This window comes from Haliaeetus albicilla, chromosome 6 (genome assembly GCF_947461875.1).
Source record: "Haliaeetus albicilla chromosome 6, bHalAlb1.1, whole genome shotgun sequence".
Classification (NCBI taxonomy): domain Eukaryota; kingdom Metazoa; phylum Chordata; class Aves; order Accipitriformes; family Accipitridae; genus Haliaeetus; species Haliaeetus albicilla.
The window spans coordinates 6,612,734-6,637,610 of record NC_091488.1 but is presented as its reverse complement, the minus strand read 5'-3'; the positions used below and the strand labels follow the sequence as shown (position 1 = coordinate 6,637,610).

Genomic DNA, 24,877 nt, shown 5'->3' with positions numbered 1-24,877 from the left:
GGAATATTAACTATTCATGTAAAAAATTTTAAAAATGAAACCTATACAATATTCTTTAATGCATGCGATGAAATTCACTTTTCACCCAAGTGCATGTATGCAAATATAGTTTGCACATTTGAGTCAAAAACATTATCTGCTGTGCACTGAGCAAATTTATTTTGCCTTGGTACTTGCGTCAACTCGGTCAATGAGAGGAGAATGCTTTACATTGTTTTATCAACTTTTCCTATAATGTATCTTAGTTTGAACAAACTCTGTTCCCGTTAGTGGTGAAAACAAATGTGCCTTCTCTGTTCATGCAAGGAACGCTTCACATGGCACAGGGATGAATGTACTGAATGCCTCAGCAACGGTGACCAAGAAGTCGGTATCAGTTGCCTTTAAGCATTCAGACTTGACTGCTATCATTATACTGTCACACCAAGTTTGTTCTGTAATTACTTAGGAGGTTTTTCTTTACAGCTTAAATCTAGGCAACTGGAAGATTTTTGTGTCAAAAAAAAAAAGTCAGCTTTTAATAAGTTCAATCATTGATGAATTTCTGTCACTTATTGCAGGTCAAAGATGTAATGAAAAACATCATGGCTGGACTGCAGCAGACAAACAGTGAAAAGATTCTGCTGAGCTGGGTCCGCCAATCGACTCGTAATTACCCACAGGTCAATGTTATCAATTTCACCAGTAGCTGGTCTGATGGATTGGCTTTCAATGCACTCCTCCACAGTCACAGGTAGGAAAACTAACTTTTCATTATTTCGATGAGCTTGTGACAGGCAGCTGTAACAGGGCTTGAGGATGGTGTATCTATTATGTGGGGTTTTTAGCTGCTTCCCTTGTGGGTGTTTCAGCATTCTTTTAAATGGCCACCTGTTTTGCTTTGATCTGGGTGCTGTGTTTGGTGTCGGACTGAACCCTCTTCTGGAGGGAGGGGGTCTGAGCTTTTCGCAGTGCCACTGAATATGCTCAGTTCAGATCCTTTTCTGGAATTTCAGCGTATCTACCAAGTAGATAGCCTCAAGGAGTACAGGCTTGGAAACTTTTGAGAAGAGCAAGGAATAAATCCAAAACTAAGCCTTTGAGGTTGCCCTAGAGGGAGAAGGAGATTTTCCTATGGGGACTTAGAGGGGGAAAACGTAGTGTTTGTTGAAAGCCTCTGACAGTTGCTGGATTGAAAGTATGGATTTGCCTCGAAAAGACACAGCTGGAGAAGGTAGCCTTTGTTTTCAAAACCTTTCATGTTGTTCCCCCAGCTGATTTGGGTTTTAACCCTCTCTCAGAAGTTGTCTTGTGCTAGTCTATGCTGTATAAAACTCTAGAGTTTCAGAGTTCTCTGGTGGTTCTGTGTACTTGGCTTAAGGAAGACATGCAAGCCAATCTATCTTAAAGGTCTCGTTCTTGCCACTACTGGTTTTAAAGCAGTACTTATTTTTCTGATGTGGTAAGCCTCCCGATCTCTCTCCTACTTCTATACCTTTCTCTTAAAGGGGGCTGTCCTGCAAGGTGGCTGACTGCTCCAAATTATCACTGAGCTGAGTTTTTGAACAGCTAAATGGGTATGTTCTCTTTGGTAAGAGATGGCAGGGATTTACAAGATATTAGTACAAGTCAGGCCATTTATTGGTTTTAGTTGCATTAAAGGCTTGAAATAAGGCAAAATACTTCTAAAAGCATAGTCTGAGGCAATATATGCCTTCTAACGTAAGCAGTCAAGAGCTGCAGGTATTTCTTCCCCAAATTTTCACTGGCTCATGTAATTGTTTCTGAATGAAACTGTCTGAATAAGTCTACTGCTGTTGTAGTCTGAAGACTAACACTGACAGCCATTTACAGTGGCTATACCTTACACCACCATCCCAGGCACAGTAGGCATCTCTTGCTATGAGTCCAGTTTTTCACCCTGCATATGCCTGGAAGCCTTGAGTAGATCTGACTGAAATAAGGTCCAGGAATATTCAATTACAACTGCTGTTTGCTTGTCATGTTAGGAATGAGGCATTATCTTAAGGAAGAACTTATTATGCTCTAAAAAGGCTTCGTGTATGTCTTTCACTTACGTTCAGTATTATAACATTAACAACTGGCTTTCCCACCATCCTGCTGTTACTCTGCCATTAATGCGCTCGCACTTTCTTGGTGTTGGTGCAAGTGTTTATGCAGGTATTAGGAGAACTGCATTTATGGAGCTAAATAAGATAAGAACTAAAATACAGTGACTATGTCACTAGCTTTTGATAACTACTTTATTCATTGGTCATTCATTAAAATGTGGTTTGGTGAGTTTTTTTCAAACACTCTCTAAACTTGGTTTTTGTTATTTCCGCTGATGATCATTTCTCATTTTAATTTGCTCTGTTTCTCATTTCATAAGTGGTTTCATTCTGATGGACGTGAATATAAGAATGCGATTATCCTGTAGAACTCAATGAATCTTTCTTTCTAAAGATCTGATTCCATACTTGTAGATGATTAAAAACAAGACACACACCCCACCCTTTGTATGGGATACTCTTCCATCTCCATTACTTACCTTCACGGAAGTTCTGTTACAGTGTGAGAGCTTACACATAATTTCTGTGGGCGTGAATACTTTTTCATCTTCCTAAAACATTGTCTATACATGGCTTTATTAAGTGGGAAAATGCTAGTTTTAACTCAAACACCAGGTTACTTAAGTCAGACAGGAACTCTGTGATACGAAAAGGACTGAGTGATTCCTACTACTTTTGGTGGTACAGTGCTACCTCTGTTACATTGGATGCAGCTAGGGAAGAAAAAGTAGATACAACTCAAAGGGAAAATACTTTATTTCATAAATGCCAAAAAATAGTTGTGCTGAAATGATATTGGATAACTAATTATCACTGTAGACTCAAAGGCTGAAACCAGTAGCACTCTATGGCATTGTAACTACCTTGATTTCATTTTCAGTGTACGAGTGCAACAGAAGGCCAAGGTGGTGGCACATCTTTTCACACAGACACAATATCAGGCTACCTGTTTCCTGATTAGGGTATCTGATACTCAGATATTCAGGTTGTATGCTCTACATGACTGTGTAATATCATTTGGTGTCTGAAATCAGAATTTGGAAATTCCTTTTTGTCCCTCTTTGTAAGAAGAGCTCCAGAAGTCTGAAGAGGGGATCTTATTAAGGAGCAGTCCCTAGCTGCGGAAGGCAGTTCCCTGCCTAAGCCACATTGGGATCATCTAGACAAATCTCTAAGTGTCTGTATGTCATACTTTTTGCACTGCTGTGTTCAGTTCACTTCAAAGTTCACCAGTTGTGAACATTCATTTCCTGCTCACTACAATTTATGCATTTTATTCAGGGTTTCTAAAACAGAGATGCAAAACTTTTACTCTTTTGTGTCTGCTGCCATAAATCTTGCATAGCTTTCTGCACAGTGAGCCTATCTTCAATAGAAGTGAAAAAGAATTACTCCACAAAGTCTTGTCTCTTGCCCAGTAGTTAGTGCACTCATTTGGGAAATGGTGAGTGTGCATTCAGATTCCCTGAGGCAAGTGTCCAAGACCCAAGACACACCAGTTGTCTTCTTCTGGACTTTAATCACTAAATGTATTGGCTTTGTGTGGCAAGGTTTTGGTGGGGGGTGGGGGTGGTGTTACAGGGGTGGCTTCTGTAAGAAGCTGCTGGAAGCTTCCCCTGTGTTCGAGAGAGAGCCCATACCAGCCGGCTCTGAGACGGACCCGCCGCTGGCCAAGGCCGAGCCAATCAGTGATAGTGGTAAGGCCTCTGTGATAACATTTTTAAGAAGGAAAAAGTTGGGACAGAGGAAAAAACCAGCCACCGGAGAGAGGAGTGAGAACATGTAAGAGAAACGACCCTGCAGACCCCCAGGTCAGTGAAGAAGAAGGAGGGGGAGGAGATGCTCCAGGTGCTGGAGCGAAGATTCCCCTGCAGCCTGTGAGGAAGACCATGGTGAGGCAGGCTGTCCCCCTGCAGCCCAGGGAGGTCCACGGTAGAGCAGATCTCTACCTGCAGCCCGTGGAGGACCCCACGCCGGAGCAGGTGGGTTCCCAAAGGAGGCTGTGACCCTGTGGGAAGCCCACGCTGGAGCAGGCTCCTGGCAGGACCTGCAGATCTGTGGAGAGAGGAGCCCACAGAGCAGGTTTTCTGGCAGGACTTGTGACCCTGTGGGGGACCCACGCTGGAGCACTGTGCTCCTGAAGGACTGCACGTGGTGGAAAGGACCCATACTGGAGCAGTTCGTCAGGAACTGCAGTCTGTGGGAAGGGCCCACATTGGAGAAGTTCATGGAGGACTGTCTCCCGTGGGTGGGACCCCACACTGGAGCAGGGGAAGAGTGTGATGAGCCCTTGCCCTGAGGAGGTGAAGCAGCAGAAAATAATGTGTGATGAAATGACCGTAAACCCCATCCCCATCCGCCGCTGGGAGCAGCTTGGTAGAGAATCTGGGGGTGAAGTTGTGCCCAGGAAGAAGGGAGGGGTGGAGGGAAGGTGTTCTGAGATTTGGTTTTATTTCTCATTACCTTACTCTGGTTGATTGGTTATAAATTGAGTTAATTTTCCCCAAGCTGAGTCTGTTTTGCCCGTGATGGTAATTGGTGAGTGATCTCTCCTGTGCTTATCTCGACCCACAAGCTCTTTGTTATATTTTCTCTCCCCTGTCCAGCTGAGGAGGAGGAGTGATAGAATGGCTTTGGTGGGCACCTGGCATCCAGCCAGGGTTAGCCCATCACTCATCACTTACGGTCATGGGCAAAAGACAGGCTCAACTTGAGGAAGAAACAAAATCAAGTTAATTTACTACAAATCAAATCAAAACAAGGATACTGAGAAGTAAACCCAAACCTTAGAAGACCTTTCCCCCACCCCTCCCTCCTTCCCGCCTCAACTCCATTCCCAGTTTTCTCTCTCTCCTCCCCACAGTGGCACAGGGGAACAGGGGATGTGGGTTGGGGTCAGTTCCTCACACCTTGTCCCTGCTGCTCCTTCCTCCTCAGGGAGAGGACTCCTCACTCATCCCCTGCTTCAGCATGGGGTCCCTCCCACAGCAGACAGTCCTCCACAAACTTTTCCAACGTGAGTCCTTCCCATGGGCTGCAGTTCTTCACAAACTGCTCCAGTGTGGGTCCCTTCCCCAGGCTGCAGTCCTTCAGGCACCAACTGCTCCAGCACAGGCTTTCCCATGGAGTGGCGGCCATCTTGGGGGGCATCCCCCTGCTCCGGTGTGGGGTCCTCTCTCCCCTGGGCTGCAGGTGGGCATCTGCTCCCCCACTCCCCTCTATGGGCTGGGGGGGCAGCCCGCCATCTCACTGCGGGCTGTGGGGGCATCAACCTCCTCCCCGCTCCTCCTCTCCCTCCTTCTTCACTGACTTCCAAATCTGCACAGGGGTTCCTCTCACATTCCAATCCCCCTACTCCCTGCAGGTGTCCCCTCTTAAATCTGCTCTCCACAGGTGTTACCACTGTCGCTGATGGGCTCGGCCTGGGCCAGAGGTGGGTCCATCTTGGAGTTGGGGAAGCTTCTAGCAGCTTCTCTCAGGAGCTGGCCCTGCGGCCCCTCCCCTGCTACCAAAACCTTGTGACACAAACCTAAAACAAATAGATATTCCCATTTGTATAATCACCGTCTCTCTATGGACGTTTAGGCTCCTTAGCAATTGCTTTTAAAACCGATTGTGATGAGCAGTGGAGCACAGGTTACTTGGCAAAGCTACAAGGGCACGTCAGTGGGCCTAGGGTGTGAATTTTCAGAATATAAGCTTGGGATATGGTTCCTTGAAAGGTATTTTCTCCATTGAACCGAATAAACAAGGCAGCAGCTGTGGAGTGGTACCATCACCCTAGGAATATACAGAAACTAAAATATTTTGCTAAGGAAGATAGGTCAGTCCTGCTACAGTTGAAACTCTCCCCACTTCAGGCCACAGACAGCTTTCCCTGTTTACTTCTTGTAATCTTTTTTCTCCAGATGGATATCAGAGAGAGCTTTTCCTCTTTCTTCTAAATATGTTGAGGTGGTCGTCGTCGTCCCCCGCCCCCCTCCCCCCCGCCCTTTAATCAGGATTTTGAAGTGGGAACAAGTGGCATTCATTAGCTTCATCCTTGCTTCTTTAAAATGCTTGAACTTAGGCCAGGTGACTGCCTTAGAAATGAGCACTTTATTGCAGCTGTTTCTGCTTCAGGGTGGCAGAGTGGGGAGATGAGAAGGAAAATGGTGTTCAAAAGAGGTCCTGGATAGAAGAAGCAAAAGTTTTTCTTCAGTAAGTTAAAGAATGTAGAAGTAAATCTATAGTATGAAGAGGTATGAAAATACTTTTATTGTAGCAAGTCACTAAGTTATACGCTAGTTACTGGCTCCTGGTTTGTTTTAACTGTGAGGTATATGTAAGTATATATACTGGAGGTATATGTAAGTATATATACTGGAGGTATATGTAAGATTTTCTCGTGTAAGTAAAGCTAGAACAACAAGAAAACCACAACTTTTCTCTTGAAAAGGAGATAGAAACTTTTATGGTCTAAGTATGGCTTCTTTCTACATATGCTGATGGAAAATTTTTGTGAATTAGATCTGTAAGTTGCTCTTTTGCTAAATTATTTTATGATAGACCAGTTCTAATTGTGTTATAATCTTAGCTAGATGTTAATACAGCTTAAGAAAATGACCTATTAAAACATGCCTGGTGTTTCTTTGTGATGTTCATAATTACCTTTGTGTAATTATTTTTTACCGAAGGTTATGTAAGTTATAAATGTTGCTGTTTTAAAGGCTTGTGATACTTTAGAAATGAGTCACTTCAGAGATTCTGAAGAAATTAAAGCAATACAACCTGTGGTGTTAAAGTATCTTCAAAATGTTTTATTTCCTTCCTTCAGAACTCTCCCTCTGGAGTGTATGTTTTGTTTCTCTTACTTTTCTTGAATCGGCACCTCTGCAAAATTCATTACCTTTTCAGGATTCAATGCCATATGCATCTTAGATTATGTCACTTCAGGTTCATGTGGAAAAAAAACTTACTGGAATGAATAAACATGTTCTTTAGTAAGTAAAGAAACCAACCCCCAGAAATGCTGTTTAGTTTTTCTTCACTGCTTATAAACTCTTCTGGGGGTTATTTGGTCTTAATATCTATATCTGTACTCATGAAAATTAGCTTTCTGTTTTTGACAAAGATTTAGCAGGTGGTATCTGGGGAAAAATAAGAGTAAACTTTGAAGATGTGTTTTGAAGCTGTATTGCTGATAGGGGCTGCGGCTAGGAACAGAGCACTGTGGTGGGATGGAGTTACTGGACACAGTTGTCTGTCGCTTCTGAGTTTTGTTTTGTTGCTTGCTTTAAATCAGATGGGAACCTGTTGCTTTTTGTAGTAACTGTGGTTTCTCTTATGCGTGACTTAAATATGTCTGGATTTGTTTGGTGTTAGTATACTCCAGATTCAATTTTCTTACCCCAGCTGATCTATTTCCACCATAAAATATGTAAGGGGATGGGGTGGTAAATCCTTGTACTTTATGACCAACTATTTTTCTTGCAACTATAGTCTAAAAAAATTCAGGTTTGTTTTCCCCTTTTTTTTTTGTGTTGCTAGTTATAAGAACTAACTGCAGGTACAGAATTTACCTTGTGTTCGACATAAATTTTGGTTTTACAATACAAAACTTCTCCACTGAAGCCTTTAATCCTTTCAATTTTGGCTCTCCATGGTCTTGTCATAAACTAATACAAGATCAGTGCTGTTTTAGCTGATCGGTGAGCAGCTAGATGGAATTCAACATATTCTAGTTAATTCTAACTTCTTTAAACATGCATATGCTTATATGTGCTCAGTGAGAGGAGTAAAGACTGCGAGTTATGTCTCCTTGGCTTTACTCCCTGTCAGACATGAACTAAGCTGCAGATGGGAGAGCAAACTTCCTCTCCCTTTGTACAATTTGAACAATAGGCAGAGAATCAGTATTCTGTTTTCTTTCTCTTCTCTACTATTTCATACCTGCTCACACCTGTGTTTAAAACTCCTTAGAAAGCTAATAATAATTGTTACTTGAAATTCTGTTTCAGTGTTGTTTCAGGGATTTTTTAAAAGCTATTAGCCATATATCACAATTCTTAATCTTCTAGGCTGTAATACCCCCTGCAATCATGCTTGGCAGTATTGCTGCATAAATATACCCAGCAAAACATCTAGACACATAGCACTAAGAAGCTGATGCTTCAAGCTGACATTATGGCACTCTTAGTCTACTGATGGTGCTACTGAAAAGTGTATAGTCAAGTATTCTTTCAACAAAGGGAAAATCTGGAAAGTTAAATTGCTGTTGGAATAGGGAGAGCCTGGATTATGCAATTGAGAAGTTGGATGAAATTGAACATCTAAGATATTATTAATGATGACTGAGGTTTTTCAAGAGGAAAGAGACAATATTGTGTTATTCCTCAATGAATAATTCTAAATGTTATTGTTCTTGCTTGTTATTGTTCTTGTCTATGAGATCGCAGACTTAATGCATCCCTGACTACTCTAAACAGAGATTATCACCTAAGTTTCCTCTCCCTTCCCCATCCTGCTCCCAGGTGAATTTAATTTTTTGAAGTTGTTCTGCATGTGGGAAGGAGAAACCTCTGTTCTTAAGAACCTCTGCATAGAGAAGCAAAATACCTTAGAATAACTTAATGGTTCCTATGGAAATCACTACCCTCTCAGAAAAAAGTTGGACAGCAAAGATGCATAACTGGGAAATTACTACTAAATAAATGGCATTTTTCCTTTGCTCTCTTGGTGTTATTTCAGTAAGATGTAGTGAACATTTTTGCCCTCTATTATGACTATGGGAGACTGTTTAAAATGTACTTTTGAAATTAATAAAAATGTAAGTAAATCTGTCATAACTAATTGCAACACTTTAATTTGTATAAATAACATACTTGATTTATCTCTAAGTAAAATTATGTTTAAACGTTTTCTGATTTAGAATGTTGTATCAAAGTCACAAATAGTGTGGTTGTTTTTCTTCATATTATACGCATGTTAATTACAGAATACCTGATTAAACTTTTTTCCCGAGTGCCTGATAACAAATTCTGATCTCCTAATGGATAACTCTCAGATGAAATGTCAAAGATTACAGTGTATTAACATTATTTATATTGCAAATAGTGCAACTGATAATACAAGGGCTCAGATTGTGTATCGGAGCTATAATTAATTTTTGGTCATTCTGTCTTTTCCTGCGAGAGCATTTAAATTGTGCTGTAGTGCTTTTGCTCCTATCAGCTAAAACCTATGATCAGACTACAGTTTTATACTCTTCTGAAAAGTGTGTTTTTCTAAAGGTTTTGGTAAGGAAAGTGGCACGTGCAGCTATGCTGCCTATGTTCCCAGGTCATGAATTTTTGAACCTGTTGACCGGTTTCAATCGGATATAGCAGTGAGCTGGTAATCTTAGAAGCAATTGCATTCTTAGAAATAGTAAGTGAAGTAAGAAACTGGTGGCTGGAGAGAGGAGGAAGGCTGCAAATTGACCTCAGCAATTTTCTGTCCTGCTTGGCCTGCCAGGAGCCAGTCCCAGTGTGCACGACCACAGCGCGTGATTCTTCTCACCCAGGCCCTCTTCGGGAGTGGAAGAGGGGAGCAAGCCTGCTGTGGGCGTTTTGGGCAGTGACAGAAGCAGAGTGTTACAGGTTAAAACGGGCAGTTTGGGGGAGTGAGGTTATAGGCTGTTGAGACTTAGTGGAGAATGAGAAATGTGGTTAATGTGATGGTGATGGACATGGAACACCCATTAGAAACCAAGCTTCATTAGTTCCAGCTCTGACTGAACAAGCTCTTTCATAAAAAAATAAAATAGTAGTAGCTGATGCTGATGGATAGCTGTAGAAATATGTAATTAAATCTAATGCTGAAAAAGAAGAAACTTACTGTTACTTTTATTTTTGCTTTAGACCAGACCTGTTTGATTGGAATGCTGTTGCTTCTCAGCAGTCACCTGTACAACGATTAGACCATGCATTCAACATAGCCAGGCAACACCTGGGCATAGAGAAACTCCTTGATCCTGAAGGTTAGTAGAAATTGTGTTCTTTTGTCTAAATGGAAAATCAGTTTTTCTGTGCATTTGATTATAAATTAATTTGACTTTTTTGCACAAGAATTTAACATTTTACAAGATAAATCATAAACTGAAGCAAGATCCTTTATTTATGTTTTAATGTCACCTTTGTGCTCTATTGAAGTAGCATAAGAACTGTCTGTATGTATGTGCTCTAAAGCAATTCTTTTTCAGCTTTGGGGCCAGAGCTTTAATGTGCATGCACTGAATTAAAGATATCTCAATAAGTAACTGATTTCCGTTTCAAAGATTTAGAGCATCTCCAGCCTTTATATCTTCTGGAAAGACCATGAGTTCAAGTTACCTTTTAACTTTTGAACTCTAGATACTTGTATCTTTAAAATATGACATATATCTTCTGTATATTGAAATTTTATCAGGATGGCATGACTCATATCACTGTCATTTAGTCTTATATGTAATAGACTTGCCCATTTTACTTTAGCTCTATCTTTTGTACTTCCTTATGCAGTCATGTTTGAAGGATTCCTTGTTTTTCACATGATCTTTGTGGTTTTGTCCATTTCTGCATATTCTCTGCCCTACTTTCTGCATTGCTGACAGCCTAAGTAATTTACCCTTAGAGAACGTTTCTAAAGCATTCTTTACTACAAGGCTATGTTGAACAGCTGTCCTTTTTATATATGCCTTTGTATATATACACGCTGTCTTTTTCCACACCATGATCCATATGCTATATTTTCATGCAATTTCCTGTTAAGCCAGTAAGAAATGCAGTTTTCTATATGTTTGTTCTCAGTGGCTTACCTGGTGGTGAGTTTCTGGGAAGAACCAGAAGTAACAAACCATAAATGAGTCTAAAACTTAACGTCAGGTCTCTTAATGTTTAAATATAATAGGGTATGTCTCAAGATTGAACTAATAACCTTGTATCCTGTATATTTCCCTAGGGGAAAAGTATGCAAAAACTGGCTGCTTATGCTGTAGTTGAACATCATAAAGCTCTCTCTCTGTGACCTTACTGCTTTGTAGACTGAAAAACTGTTAGAGGAGGTGGTTTAAAATAGTCAAATAGTTCCCCTTGTACAAGCAATGTATGGGGTGTCTGTAGTGGAATTTGTGGAAGAAATGCACAGTAAAACCAGTACAGCACTGCTTGCTAGTATACTATCTTTCATCTCTAGAACTGAATTTGTGTGTGCCACTGGAAGAGGAACAGGCTTTCTACATACTAAAGCACGAGGTTCAGCTTGTAAGCTGTGAATGAGATTCGAATTGAAAACTGGGTTGCACAACTGAATAGATATAGTCACAGTCTTTGCTATAATTGGTTCAACTTTCTTCTTAAAATAGATTAGTGAATAAGTTATTTTCTGTATGCAAAAGTCACTTTTGATTAGACATTTTTTTCTGGTTTTGGCAAAGATACTTGCAGTTGTTTAGCCAACAACTGAGAAACTCTTAAACATTGGTGGTTTTCCAAATGTCTGCTGTTATTATTTGCTATTCAGTGTTGTAAATCATGGTGCTTGCCACCTATTTTTTTTCCTCTAGAAATAAAAAACTGCAAACTTTTCCGAAAGAAAACTAAATTCTGTACCTATTTGAAAATGTATGAATCTGTGAAGCTGTAACAGTTTCATTCATGATAATCTGTTCCTAGACTGAAAAGTAGAATTACTGGTACGTGAGTGAAGAATCTTGTTTGAAGGTTCCAGCATACTACTTCTGTAATTTTACTTTGTATATTTATCCCCTCTCCTAATTAGTTACTCAAATATCTCTTAACAGTATGTCGTGTAACAACAGTCTATTCTCTGGCTGCTAACTTAATAAAAACTGCAAAGTGCTACTATATTAGGACAAAAAGGGAGTATGCATTCAGTGGTGAAATGTTATTTTAATGTAACTTAATGTTTGTCAAAACAGCACATGTGAAATTTGTGAACACTTCAGAATTTGTTTTTGTTAATTAAATGTTTGCTGTCTCGATATTTTGAAAATATTATGTCAAAAGGAAGTCACTATTAAATAAAGCCCTATTCTTCTGCAACTATATGGGATAGTCAAAAAAGAAAGGGTTTGGGGTTTTTTGTTTGTGTTCTGAAGGTATTGATGATCGATACGTCTTGAAACAGATGACTAGGAAGTCTGTCTTAGCAATTACATTTTGAAAATTAAATATTTTTATTCAGCCAGACATTGGTTTTCTAGGTTATATATGAAGTTTGTTTGTTTGTGAGTTTGCTGATATTTCAAGTCTGTCCCATGAGCAGCTTTTAAAACATTGTTTCAGAATTTGATGTCCATTTCAATCACCAAAGTGGTTAACATATGGACTATGTTTAAGTATTTCCTGTAAAAGCTGTGTTGTACAAGTTAAAACTCTTGTATTTTTATTCATGCAGAGATGATGGTTCTTGTTATTTCCTCATATTGACTACTAGGAATGCTTTTTTTACATCAGTAGTATATCTTAAAGCAGGCACTTTGCTTAATTTTTAAGCAAGTGAACTTAACAAAACCTACCTTAGCCAATTGTATTTATACCGATGATGCATGCATCTTAAAACACAGAAGAAAGCACTAGGCATCTCCTGTAAAAGGCTGCTTCTGTGTCCTTTCATCTTCTTAAGAAATTCTTATTTTATACACAGGTCCTAAAGTAGTTTGACAAAATTGCCTCCTTCCTGTTTTGATACATTGACTTTCTATCTTATCTGTGAAGCTGGTTAATGTTTTCACAGAGTATGTAACCTTACTAACTTCCTCTTAAAAATAGCAAGATGTATGTCTTTCTGCTTATAGCTTTCCTCTAAACAAAATTAGCTAAGGAAAGATTGTGATTAATCAGGTGTTATCTGAAAATACTGTGTTTTGATATAAATTCCCAAAATAGGCTACATATGCAGCATAGAATAAACTCTGCAGAGCTGTTCTGCAATCAAAATGCTCATAATGCTGGGGGGAAAAAGCAAACAAAATTGTCTGCAAGAATAAGATATATGGTAGGAGCTTTATTCCAGCCTTTTCCCTTTCCTGTTCAGAAAGAAGAGGTGAGAAAGCTGACCCCATTCCACAGCAAAAATGTTAAATATATGGTAGCTGTTGGTTCTTTGTTTTGTTGTTGGGGTTTTTTTTCCCCTGATGTTGAAAAAGTGTGTAGAAAAACATAAGGGACAGGTTTCCTGCATGAAAAAGCATGCAAGATTCAGCTCTATTCTGCATGCAGGAGTTGAATGTACATTGTTAATGATTCTAAATTAGGAGTAGCTGTGGACTCCCTTGAGGGTAGAGAGGCCTTACAGAGAGATCTGGATAGACTAGAGAGGTGGGCAATCACCAGCTGTATGAAATTTAACAAGAGCAAGTGCCAGATTCTGCACCTGGGACAGGGTAATCCTGGTTAGACATACAAATTGGGGAACGAGTCTAGGTTTTGGGTTGCTGGCAAGCTGAACATGAGACAACAGTGTGCCTTGGCAGCCAAAAGGGCCAACTGTGTCCTGGGGTGCATCAGGCACAGCATCGCTAACTGGTCGAGGGAGGTGATCATGTGCATTTTTGGGCACCGCAGTATAAGACAGACATCAAATTATTAGACTGTGTCCAGAGGAGGGCGACCAAGATGGTGAAGGGCCTCAAGGGCAAGACTGACAGGTGTGGCTGAGGTCACTTTGTTCAGCTTGGAGAAGAGAAGGCTGAGAGGTGACCTCAACGCAGTCTACAGCTTCCTCAAGGGGGGAAGCGGAGGCGGAGGTGCTGATCTCCTCTCTCTGGTGACTAGCGATAGGACACGAGGAAAGGGAATGAAGCTCCGTCAGGGGAAGTTCAGATTGGACATGAGGAAAAGGTTCTTCATGGAGAGGGGTGATCAGTCACTGGAACAGGCTCCCCGGGGAAGTGGTCACAGCACCAAGCTGTCAGAGTTCAAGGAGCGTCTCGAGGACACTTTTAGTCATATGGTTTTGTTTCAGGTAGTCCTGCAAGGAGCAGGGAGTTGGACTTGATGATCCTCATAGGTCCCTTCCAACTTGAGATATTCTGTGATCTCTTTGATTGAATCTTGCCAGTGAGTGACATGTACTCAGGCTTATATGTCTATCTGCTGTTCGCTACTGTAGTGTATGAAAGATAACAAGGCAAAAAATAGGAAGGTGTGGGGGAAATTGATGGATGATCGAAAGTGTTATTTAGAAGAAAGTTAATAAAGACCTAGAGGTTAGTGGGCAGGATTCAAAAGGAAAAATGTGTTTGCAAATCAAACTTTTTAGGCCAAAGTATGCCTACATAACTCACAGTGACCTTTCGTTGTAAGACATTTATGATTATGCAGCTAAGATGTTTTAAATCTTGATAATGCTCTCTGATCCTTTCAAGGAAAAACATATTTTCTTTTGCTTGTTCAAAAATTAATATTTGTGGGCTTCCAGTCATGTCTCATTCAAGTAAAAATATCACAAGATGAACATTGCCAAACCCAGGTAATTTTAATAGTGATTTTTGTTCAGATTTGAATGGCAAAGCTAGCATATGGAAAACTTCTGCTACAGTAATGTGTATTTTTTTAACGTTATTTTATTTTCTTTCTCTCTTTTTTTTTTTGAAGACCATTACTCTTGGTACAACTAAGGAAAATGTTCAACTGTTCATTTTCACACCTTTGTGATGACTATCATGGTATTCTGGATATAAATTTGAGTTGCTGACTTCTGAAAAGATTTTGGTTGATTATTTTCAATGTAAATAATTCAGGTGGTTAATCTCTGCTCTCTTGAATTTAGAGTATTTTAGACATAAATAATATAACCCTCTGAACATTTTTCTTTTAAAAATTATAAATTTAGTCTTCAGCTCCCTACATTCCTCACTCGTTATTCTAAACTACTGTTATGTACAGGGAATGAGTACTGATGGAGATAATTTGCTGTCTTTGTACGTATGGATTCACTTTAGCTAATTTCAGCAAAAGACTTAAAATTAAGCGAATCAAGCAAATGATGATGATGTTAGTAATTATAACTTGTATATATGAAAGCTTGAACAATTGATCAAGCTGTTAAGACTAGTCTGTATCTTTTAATAACATCTAATCACCAGTACCTGCAGTTCCATCTTTTTGTAGTTAACTGATTCTTCGTGATCATTTTATGTGTTACAGTTGTAGAGAAACATGATTCCATTCTTCACGTACAAACTTCAGAAAATATACTAAAAGCTACCATGTTCCTTGTTGTGCATCCACTTTTTCATGAGCATCTCTTTAAATCTCACCAAGCAAGCGGCAACAAATGTGTTATGGTCAGCAACATGAAGTAGTTACACGTTATTGGCTGTATACTGACTTTTACTTTTTACTTTGGGATAAAATACACATGCCATATAGAAGCAGAAGGATCTTTTGAGGAACCATAGGGAATGTGCTCTCAAAACTGAATCTGGGAATACATCTGAGCTGTGTCCTCTTTCCCCTTGCAACTGACTGTGAGTGTGGTGACAGCAGCAGCAGGAGATGAAGTGTTTGTGTGCTTCCTTCTAGCAATAAACATCTGATTCTTAGTTTAATGAACTTGTCCCTGCTGTCGTTTTTCTGGGTCTTGTGCTTGTTTGTGCTAGCCCAATAATAAATAGACTGTGAAGTTATATAATGGCATTTCTGCTATCCTTCTTAGGTGAAGTAATTATCCAGTTTCTTATACTTTACTGTGTAGCCTGATAAAAACCTCGTTTAATCCATCCCAGTCACATTTTCCATATTTTTCCTTAATTTGCACTGATGACACGAGTTTTTGGCACCATTATTAAGTGATAATGAGACTCAGACAGTTCTCCATTTGACAACTTTTTGTTTGATCTTGACTTTGCATACTTCTGTATCTCAACAGTAATGGGTTCTACCATACCTGTAGCACAGAGAAGAGAGGGGGAAAAAACCTGTCAGCATTGTAGTTCGTGAAGTTGTTAACCCTGTCTGTACTCCTCAGTAGTGGTATACAGTGGTAATACTGTTTTTCAGTTCATTTTATTGCCCTTGCTGATATGGCTCATGTCAAGGGAGTATGAGAAGATATTTGTTTTCTATCATGCCCTAAAGTTTAGAAATGTTTTTTTTTACCTAGTACAGTGTTAGTGTGGGGGATTTTTTTTTTTTAAAGGCAGTGGGGGACAAATCACAAGAGTTATATGTGATACTATGCTGCTGAGAATAGTCAAGAAAAATACTGGATCAAGCTTAGAAATCATTATTTCAGTTGCACAAAAACCTTATAATGGTTAGAAAATAAAATAAAAAGTATAGTTTTCTTCAGTCTCCTTTTAGTTCTCAAATCCTGGAATACTTTTGGTTACATTAGAGGAAAGTCTACAGGATTCACAGTAATAAGTAAATTGCTACAAGATGTTGTTACTGGGCTTTGCCCATAAATATTTGAACAGATATAGGTCTGGAACTGCCTTTTAAGCTAATGCCACCAACTTGGTACTAGCACTAAATTTTCAGTTGAGAAACTGTCATAGTGTCTGGAGTCTGTTACACAGCGATTTAGGAAAACAAATGCAGATCGGCAGGGATCTTCACTCCTATTGCCAATTTCATGATTTATCAAGTCACAAGATTGATGGATATGTTAATTATTTTAGCCATATCTTTAGTGACAACAGAAGATTGTTTGAGAACTGTGTATATTTGCTGGTCGGAATATTCAGTATGCTGTCAGTATTTGAACCTGTGTATATGACCTAGGTAATGCAAAACAAAAATTCTGTTTCTGAGGGTCAGAAAAATTTGCGTTAAGTCATCAGTTTTATATATATATAAAAGATATCTAATTTCTGGGTTGCTTTTATTTCTACTTTGAAAGTAACGATATAAAATGCAGTGTACATATATACTCATATAAACTATCAAAGCCATTGTATCTAATTTGTGTTTTCTGAGCATTGTTACCTGCTCTGAGTTATTCTGCAGCTGTGCATTTTTAGTGTTTCTGTGGAATGTATGATTAGTGGATGGTTTTGGTTCAGACACTGACTTGTAAAATTATGTCCTGTATCAAGCTAGTCAGTGAGTAGTAGTTAGCTCTTAGCAGTACTGTTCAAAACAAGAAGATGATAAATCCCTTAAAAGGAATTAAGAACTCCTAATCATGTCCCCTCTCCCTGCTGTTTTTATTGGAGTCTTAAAATTCTCCTTTAAAAAAAAATACAGGAAAAATGTGTTGGATTAGTCTCTTCAAGTCTTGTTCATGTTTGGGAATGTGAATTCTGCTTATCTCTAAGCATTCCTTCTATGGGAACTACATATAGCAGAGGTGGGCTTGTATTAGCATTGTTACAGCATTGAAGTACAACAGTAAAAACACAACACTTTTAACTGTTGCTTTACTGTTTGTCATTACAAATTGCAGCTCTAAGTGCTGGATATGTCATCATGCCATATCATGTACTTTGTCTTTAGTTCATAGCACAGCTCTGAAACACAGAGCAAGAGAAAAGCTGTGGAAATAACTTTAAAAAATACCCAATAAATTGTATATTTTATTATTATGTACTGCTATAGGTAAACTTTTATCTGAATGAATTTGTAATCCAAATAGGTTGTTCAAGTGGTTGCTAGCTTGATCTATATTCCTGTTGTAATATTTTACTTTGCAGTTCCTTTTGAAAAATATTTGCCCCCGAAATTAAACTACATTTCTTATTTTCCTACTGATAAGATGAAAGTCCTGCTTTTTCTTTGCAGGCTCAAGCAAATAGAAATAGTCAGCAAAAGTAGTAAATTCACTCGCCTCCACCTAAAGCCACTTTCTCTTCCATATTTATGAATAGATTTATTACTACCTCATTGACCTGTGAGCAATTTAATTATCAAGAGACTGCTCGACAATCAGTAACTTTTACAGATTTTCATGGAAATAAATGACTTGAAGGGTACTGTGTTAAGAGACTCAAGGACAAAACAGGCCTGTCTTATCAGTGGGAAAACTTAAAATAACTGGGATTTAATTGGGAGCAGGGCACAAACTTTACAAAAAGTTATAAGATTTTTCTATCACAATGGATTTGCAGATTACAATATCATTTGAAGTACTGAACTTGAATTGTAAAGAGCTCTGTAGTAACTGCATTGCAGCTGCTATTGTAGGTACTTCAGCAACTGTTAGATGTAAGGATCAGTATATGGAAGGCTCTTCCCCTGGTCTAAATTTTTTCTTCTGTGTTAAGACAGGAACAACCACTGTTTTTTGTGATTGCTAGAAATTATGGAGAGCTAAGACTCAAGGGATACACAGAAGTTTTGGAGATCATGTAGATTGTATGAACAGAAGTAACAATATTAGGAGGAAAAGGACTTAACAAATGTTTCGTCTAGGGCATAATGGTTTTTTACAGGCTCTATCTTAATACTTTGTCAACCCTTGCACGTGTGTATGATATATCACAGAATCATAGAATGGTTTGGGTTGGAAAGGACCTTAAAGATTACCTAGTTCCAACCCCCCTGCCATGGGCAGGGGCACCTTCCACTAGACCAGGTTGCTCAAAGCCCCATCCAACCTGGCCTTGAACACTGCCAGGGATGGGGCATCCACAACTTCTCTGAGCAACCTGTTTCAGTGCCTCACCACCTTCACAGTAAAGATTTTTTTCCTAATGTCTAATCTAAATCTTCCCTCTTTCAGTTTATAACTGTTACCCTTCATCCTATCCCTGACAGAGTCCCTCCCCATCTTTCCTGTAGCCCCCGTTAAGTACTGGCAGGCTGCTATAAGGTCTCCCTGGAGCCTTTTCATCTCCAGGCTAAACAACCCCAACTCTCTCAGCCTGTCCTCATAGGAGAGGTGCTCCAGCCCTCTAATCATCTTCATGGCCCCCCTCTGGACCCACTCGAGCAGGTCCATGTCTTTCTTATGTTGGGGGCCCCAGAGCTGAACACAGTACTCCAGGTGGGGTCTTGCCAGAGTGGAGTAGAGGGGGAGAGTCACCTCCCTTGACCTGCTGGCCATACTTCTTTTGATGCAGCTCAGGATGCAATTGGCTTTCTGGGCAGTGAGCGCACATTGCTGGCTCATACTCAGTTTTTCATCCACTAATACCCCCGAGTCCTTCTCCGCAGGGCTGCTGTCAATCCACTCATTGCCCGGCCTGTCTTTGTGCTTGGGATTGCTGCGACCCATGTGCAGGACCTTGCACTTGGCCTTGTTGAACTTCATGAGGTTCTCACGGGCCCACCTCTCGAGCCTGTCCAGGTCCCTCTGGATGACATCCCTTCCCTCCGGCACGTCAACCGCGCCACGCAGCTTGGTGTCGTCAGCAAACTTGCTGAGGGTGTACTTGATCCCACTATCTGTGTCACTGATAAAGATATTAAACAGCACTGGTCCCAATACTGACCCCTGAGGAATGCCACTTGCCCCTGGTCTCCACTCGGACATCAAGCCATTGACCACAATACTCAGAGCTGTCTGTCAAATCGTAATTAGTCTGCTCTGACAAATAATCACATAGGTTTCTTTGCCACTATATCACATTATGTTTAATTTTCTGTTCATCATTACTAATGCTGTGTTTTAACATTGTTTTTCCAAATTAATCATTTCTCTGTGTTAAAATATTCATCCAGGTTCACTCTTATGTTATTTCCTTCGCAAATTTCACATGTGTTTTAATTGCTTATATAGTGTGTCTTCTGCTGGGAGTTGCTGTACCCCTAATCCATACTTCAGGCTAAAATTAATGATGTTTATTTATAGCATGCTTTTTTTAACTCTGTAATTGAATGAATGAAGCCCTTTGGAATTGTGCACGTAGTTCTTGGTTGCTCAAAATAATCACTAATGGAAGACAACTGAGAAGAGATCAATTAGAACAGAATTGTGTTGTCTGATGCATCAAGACAGAATGAAATAAGTATATATTAGTCTTAAAGTCATGAAGAAGGGGGATTATTTAGGTAAACACTCAACATATAGTCTGACAAGTTTCCAGTGGTGCATAGCAATGCATATATCTTTACTGGATATTTTATCACATGATAATTTAAAAAGATGTGAAAGCACTGTTCGGCCATCAAAAAGCCTATATTAGATCTTAGATTTCATTTGAAGTAAGGAGATTTATCTGGTAGAACAGGTTTTAATCTACTACTTGTAACTAAAGAGTATTTCTTCCAACTAAGAATAGGCCCAGATCAAAATATTCTACTTTGATCTTAGAATCCCGTTTCCTACAATAGTATTCCATAATCTGTACCTTCAGCATTGTAATACATGTATAAATATACATATAATTAATAAAAGGCTTTCTGAAAATAGAAATGGCTCACATGAAGAATTCTAGAGTATGGGAGATGACACTTGGAAGTTAATACTCTATAAAAAAAAAATCTAGAGGACTTTTGCTTAAGATTAACCAAAACCCCCTGTTGGGTATCTTCATCGCTTTCACTTTTTTGATAACTGAAAGAATTTGCTGTATTTGGAAAACCCATAAGCAACTTGGGATATTCCTCTGCAAAGATACCAGGATCTGCCTGTCTGTTAATATTGATTTGAAAAGCTGCTAAAGAGATTTCTTAAGAGAAAAACTCATACAGGTATCTTGAGACTTCTGTATTTTTCATTTCGTCACAAATGGAAGGATGATTAAGATGTTTACTTGCTAGGAATGAATAACACTAATTGGTGACATGTTTCATTAAAATCTCTAGATTTGAAACAGGAGAGAAGTGTTAATGACTTAAGACTCCCTTTGAGGCACGCTATTCCCACTAACCCTCGAAATACAATAGAGCACAGTTTCAGCCACACAAGGAAATATAAATGAAAGATTAACCACCTCCTAAAACCTGGTAGTAGGTCAGAAGTTTGAGTCAAGCTGGCCTGTGTACTGACCCTTGTACGAGGAGCAAAATATTGGTTTATGTATAGAAATAGACTACTTTGCTTAAAGGTGAATGCCACCTAAAGATAGTTCTTTCCAGATTGTGGTTGAAGTTCTGAGTGTTTTGGCTTTGCTACTCCAGTTTAAATAATAATAAGTAAAAAAAGTGAGGCATAATTTTGCTAATGCAGCAGCAGCATGTATGTGCTTTTATTAAAACTTGTGGTAATATCCTGCTATATCATTTTAGACATGCATACATGACATACACACAGAAGCCTTTTTTTAGAAATTCCCATAAAATTGTAAGGCGGCATCAGTGATTTCTGTCCAGTATCCCAGATTTTTCTCTGGTGCTTCATTTGTGTACTTTATTTCTTGTCTGTGTGAAAGTTAACTGCCTGAGTGTAGGGAATGTATTAGACTGCATAAGGCAGAATCCAAGCTCCATGATTGTGAAATTCTAAGTTTATACATTGAAGGAAATAATAAATTTTAAGAAGTTAGTTAAGATGGTGGACTAATCGTTGTTTTAATCCTGCTTTTAAGCTTATGATTTTAAGTTGTGGGATTTCTTGTTTCACTGATGAGTTCTTGATAGTTTCTGTTATGCTACTTTTAATGCTGAAGAATGTTTAGTAAGGGGACAAGAACGGGTTGATGACAGACCGTAGAATATTTTAGTGAGAAACAAGATTTCACGATAGCCAGGGAAGGAGAGAGACAGAAATGCTGAAAATTACTAAAAATAACTGCAGGAGCAAGAAGAATCTGGGGAAAACTTATTACCAAGAAAATATGACTAGTAATATCTAAATTTTTAATTTTTTTTTTAATTACATCAAAACCATCTGTAGTGAAAATAGACATCAGCCTCTTTAAAAGTGACTCTCAGTGACTGGTAATGAAGTGCTCTAGCTCTAAAAGTTCCTTTCAGCTGAAAACCTTTCAATACTGTGAAAATTTAATTCCTCTTTTCTAAGTTACAGACTGTCTCAATGTGCTACAAAAGGAGAGAGAAAGATTAGCAAAGAATTTTTTTTACTGCAGAATATGAAAGATTCTATCCAATAAAAGAAACCTCAGTATTTGCATGCTACTTGCTTTATTCTGTTTTTCTTCTATGGGCTGGATCTGAGAACGTTGCTATTTGAAGAAAGATATGGCAAAGGTTGTCTTGAATTTAAAATTCTCCAAAGGACTGAGGAAAAAAGTATTTCTTAAATTTACTTAGGGCATGAATACTGTGACAATTGCAAGGACTGCTCATTGGAATAATAACCCAGTAAAAGTGGCCTTTGCTCTTAAAACTTTTTTTAAGAGTTAAACATCACATAAAGTGTGGTGGCCCCTGGGCTTGAACTTCAGAGCCATAGTTTTTAAGCTGTAGAAATTATAGGAGTTTTGTGAAATGTGGGCGATACTGTCTGACTAGGCAGTGTTATAATAATAATAAAACCATCACTTAATGTTAGGATATGTACAGAACTTTCTCTTTTGAAAGTAATAAAATAATTCTCTCCAAAGTAATGAAATAATGTGCTAGACCTGACAATTTCAATTGCTCATTTGCTGTGGAAACTTTTTCTAATTTTAATAAGGCAGTTAGTTTGGAGACTTTCTGTCAGTCAGGAAAATAAATTCTGTGTAGGATGCATGACAAAAGTGATCATTCAATTCAGCTATTGTTTTTAAGCAGGTCTTGTCCTGTAGAAGAAGTTGCTCCTATCTGCAACAGCCTGCCTACTCTGTGAAATAAAGAAATCCAAAGATGTGCCATAAGTTCATAAAACCCGTAAGCCATGGCCTTTGCAGTTAAAAAGACAGAGGCTTTCGGTATAAAAGACAAATGCTAGTTCTTGTGTTTTGATTGGGAGCAGAGGAAAAGGAGGGCTTTGTTCCAATTTGCAAGTTATCATTTACTTCCCATGTGGAGAGGGAGGTTGCACAGCCTCTATTTTCTGTAAAGAAACATTCATTGTTTGACTCAGTCATCCGGCAATGAAGGGTATTTCTGGGGGCAGCCATACTAATAATCTGGTTTGTTTGCTGTGCGAGGTCCACTGGAAAGGAATAAGATTTTTGTTCTTTCATTGGCAAGTGAACAAAGGTCATAATTTCTGCTGAAATACACTAATTTCTCTTTAGAGTCAAACTGTCTCTGTGTTTTCCAGTTACGAAAATGCTGATAAATGTGATAGCCAGAAAAAGTCTCATGTGCATTAGGGGAGTTATTCTGTGAAATCTTAGTAAATCATTGTACCCCAAGTGGAAATGCTGGACTTTCTCATTCTGGTACTTGTTATCAGAAGGTCATCTGAAACTCAGTTATGCACCCAGTGGTGGAAGAAACAAATTTGAGTTGAAGTCTCTGGAAAAGAAGTGGAAGGAAGAAATTCATATTAATCTTTTGGGTAGAATTAATGTAATTAACCTTCAATCTCTAGACCAGAATTTGACATCTGAGCTGGTTTCTTAGACTCCATAGTCAGAGAAGACCCACATTTTTGAGTCATCTAAAGTGGATGTTTTGGCTGTGACTCTGAGAGAGTCTAAACTAGTTCATGTGCATAAGTGTAACTTTGTGAGATGTATCCCAACCTTTAAGTGTGGCTGTCTTGAGATAAAAATTTCTAAAAAAACCCCTAAGAGTTATCGTCCAGGTTTCAGCTGCGATAGAGTTAATTTTCTTTCTAGTAGCTGGTATAGTGTTATGTCTTGGATTCAGTATGAGAAGAATGTTGGTAACACAGGGATGTTTTCCGTTGTTGCTAAGTAGTGTTTAGACTAAGGTCAAGGATTTTTCAGCTTCTCATGCCCAGCCAGCAAGAAGGCTGGAGGGGCACAAGAAGTTGGGAGGGGACACAGCCAGGGCAGCTGACCCAAACTGGCCAAAGGAGTATTCCATACCATGGGATGTCATGCCCAGTATATAAACTGGGGGGAGTTGGTCTGGAGGGATCACTCCTCAGGAGCTAATTGGGCATCAGTCGGCAAGTGGCAAGCAATTGCATTGTGCATCATTTGTTTTGTATATTCCAATCCTTTTATTATTATTATTATTGTAATTTTATTATTGTTATTATTATCATTATTAGTTTCTTCCTATTAAACTGTTCTTATCTCAACCCGCAAGTTTTACCTTTTTCCTTCTGATTCTCTCCTCCATCCCACTGGGGGCAGGGGGGAGTGCTGCGTGGTGCTTAGTTGCTGGCTGGGGTTAAGCCATGACAGTTATAATTCCCTCTGTAGTGATTTTCATCTTCAGTTGATGTTCTTCCATAACAAGGCAATGCATCTAAAGCTTTAATTAGTTTCCTTGGCATCTCTGCATGTCTGTGTTAATCCTGCAGACAAGACTTTCTGGGCACAGTAATGGCTTTCCTGTACAGAAATACAATCAGAAAAAATACCTTGAAAGAGGAATTTCACTTTTCTATACAATGAATATTATTTTCTACTGATTCCAAAGAGAACACATAGTAATGCTTGAAATGATTGAATATAGAAAGAGAAATCTAGAAAAAAGAATCACCTATCCTCAGGCAGTTCTTGCATTTTTAGTATATTAAAAAGTAAGTGTATAGAGAGCAGGACTACAGGAGAAAACTTGCTTAGTTTTTCTCAATTCTTTTCCAATTTTTTCTGGCTTTGAGGTTCACAGTTAAAAGAGGAAAAAGCCATATTGTCATAATCTTCATAGAAGGTGGTGGGTTTACTCATTTTCTGGTATTTCTGGGGATTATTTGGTTTGCAAATAAGGCAAAAGCTGTTTCCAAAATTACTGTAAAACTGTATTTTACTGGAGGATTTTCAGTGGTGCTCATTGAAACACTGTAGTTTGAAAAACCTTGTTTCAGTCATAGAAATTGAAGTTCAGATAGGATTTATGGAAAGTTCTGAGGCATTTGAACGGCAAATGGCAGTCACTGACGGG

General features: G+C 39.0%; 1 protein-coding gene across 15 annotated transcripts in view; it reads left to right on the top strand.

The window, feature by feature from the left end:
* The window catches only part of DMD (dystrophin), a 1,308,223-nt gene that overhangs the window by 403,338 nt on the left and 880,008 nt on the right, over positions 1-24,877 (top strand). For all 15 annotated transcript variants that reach the window (XM_069784897.1, XM_069784898.1, XM_069784912.1 and 12 more), the window contains exons 6-7: positions 561-733; positions 9,932-10,050. In XM_069784897.1, the coding sequence (XP_069640998.1) occupies positions 561-733; positions 9,932-10,050 (292 nt within the window). The remainder of the gene's footprint in view (positions 1-560; positions 734-9,931; positions 10,051-24,877) is intronic.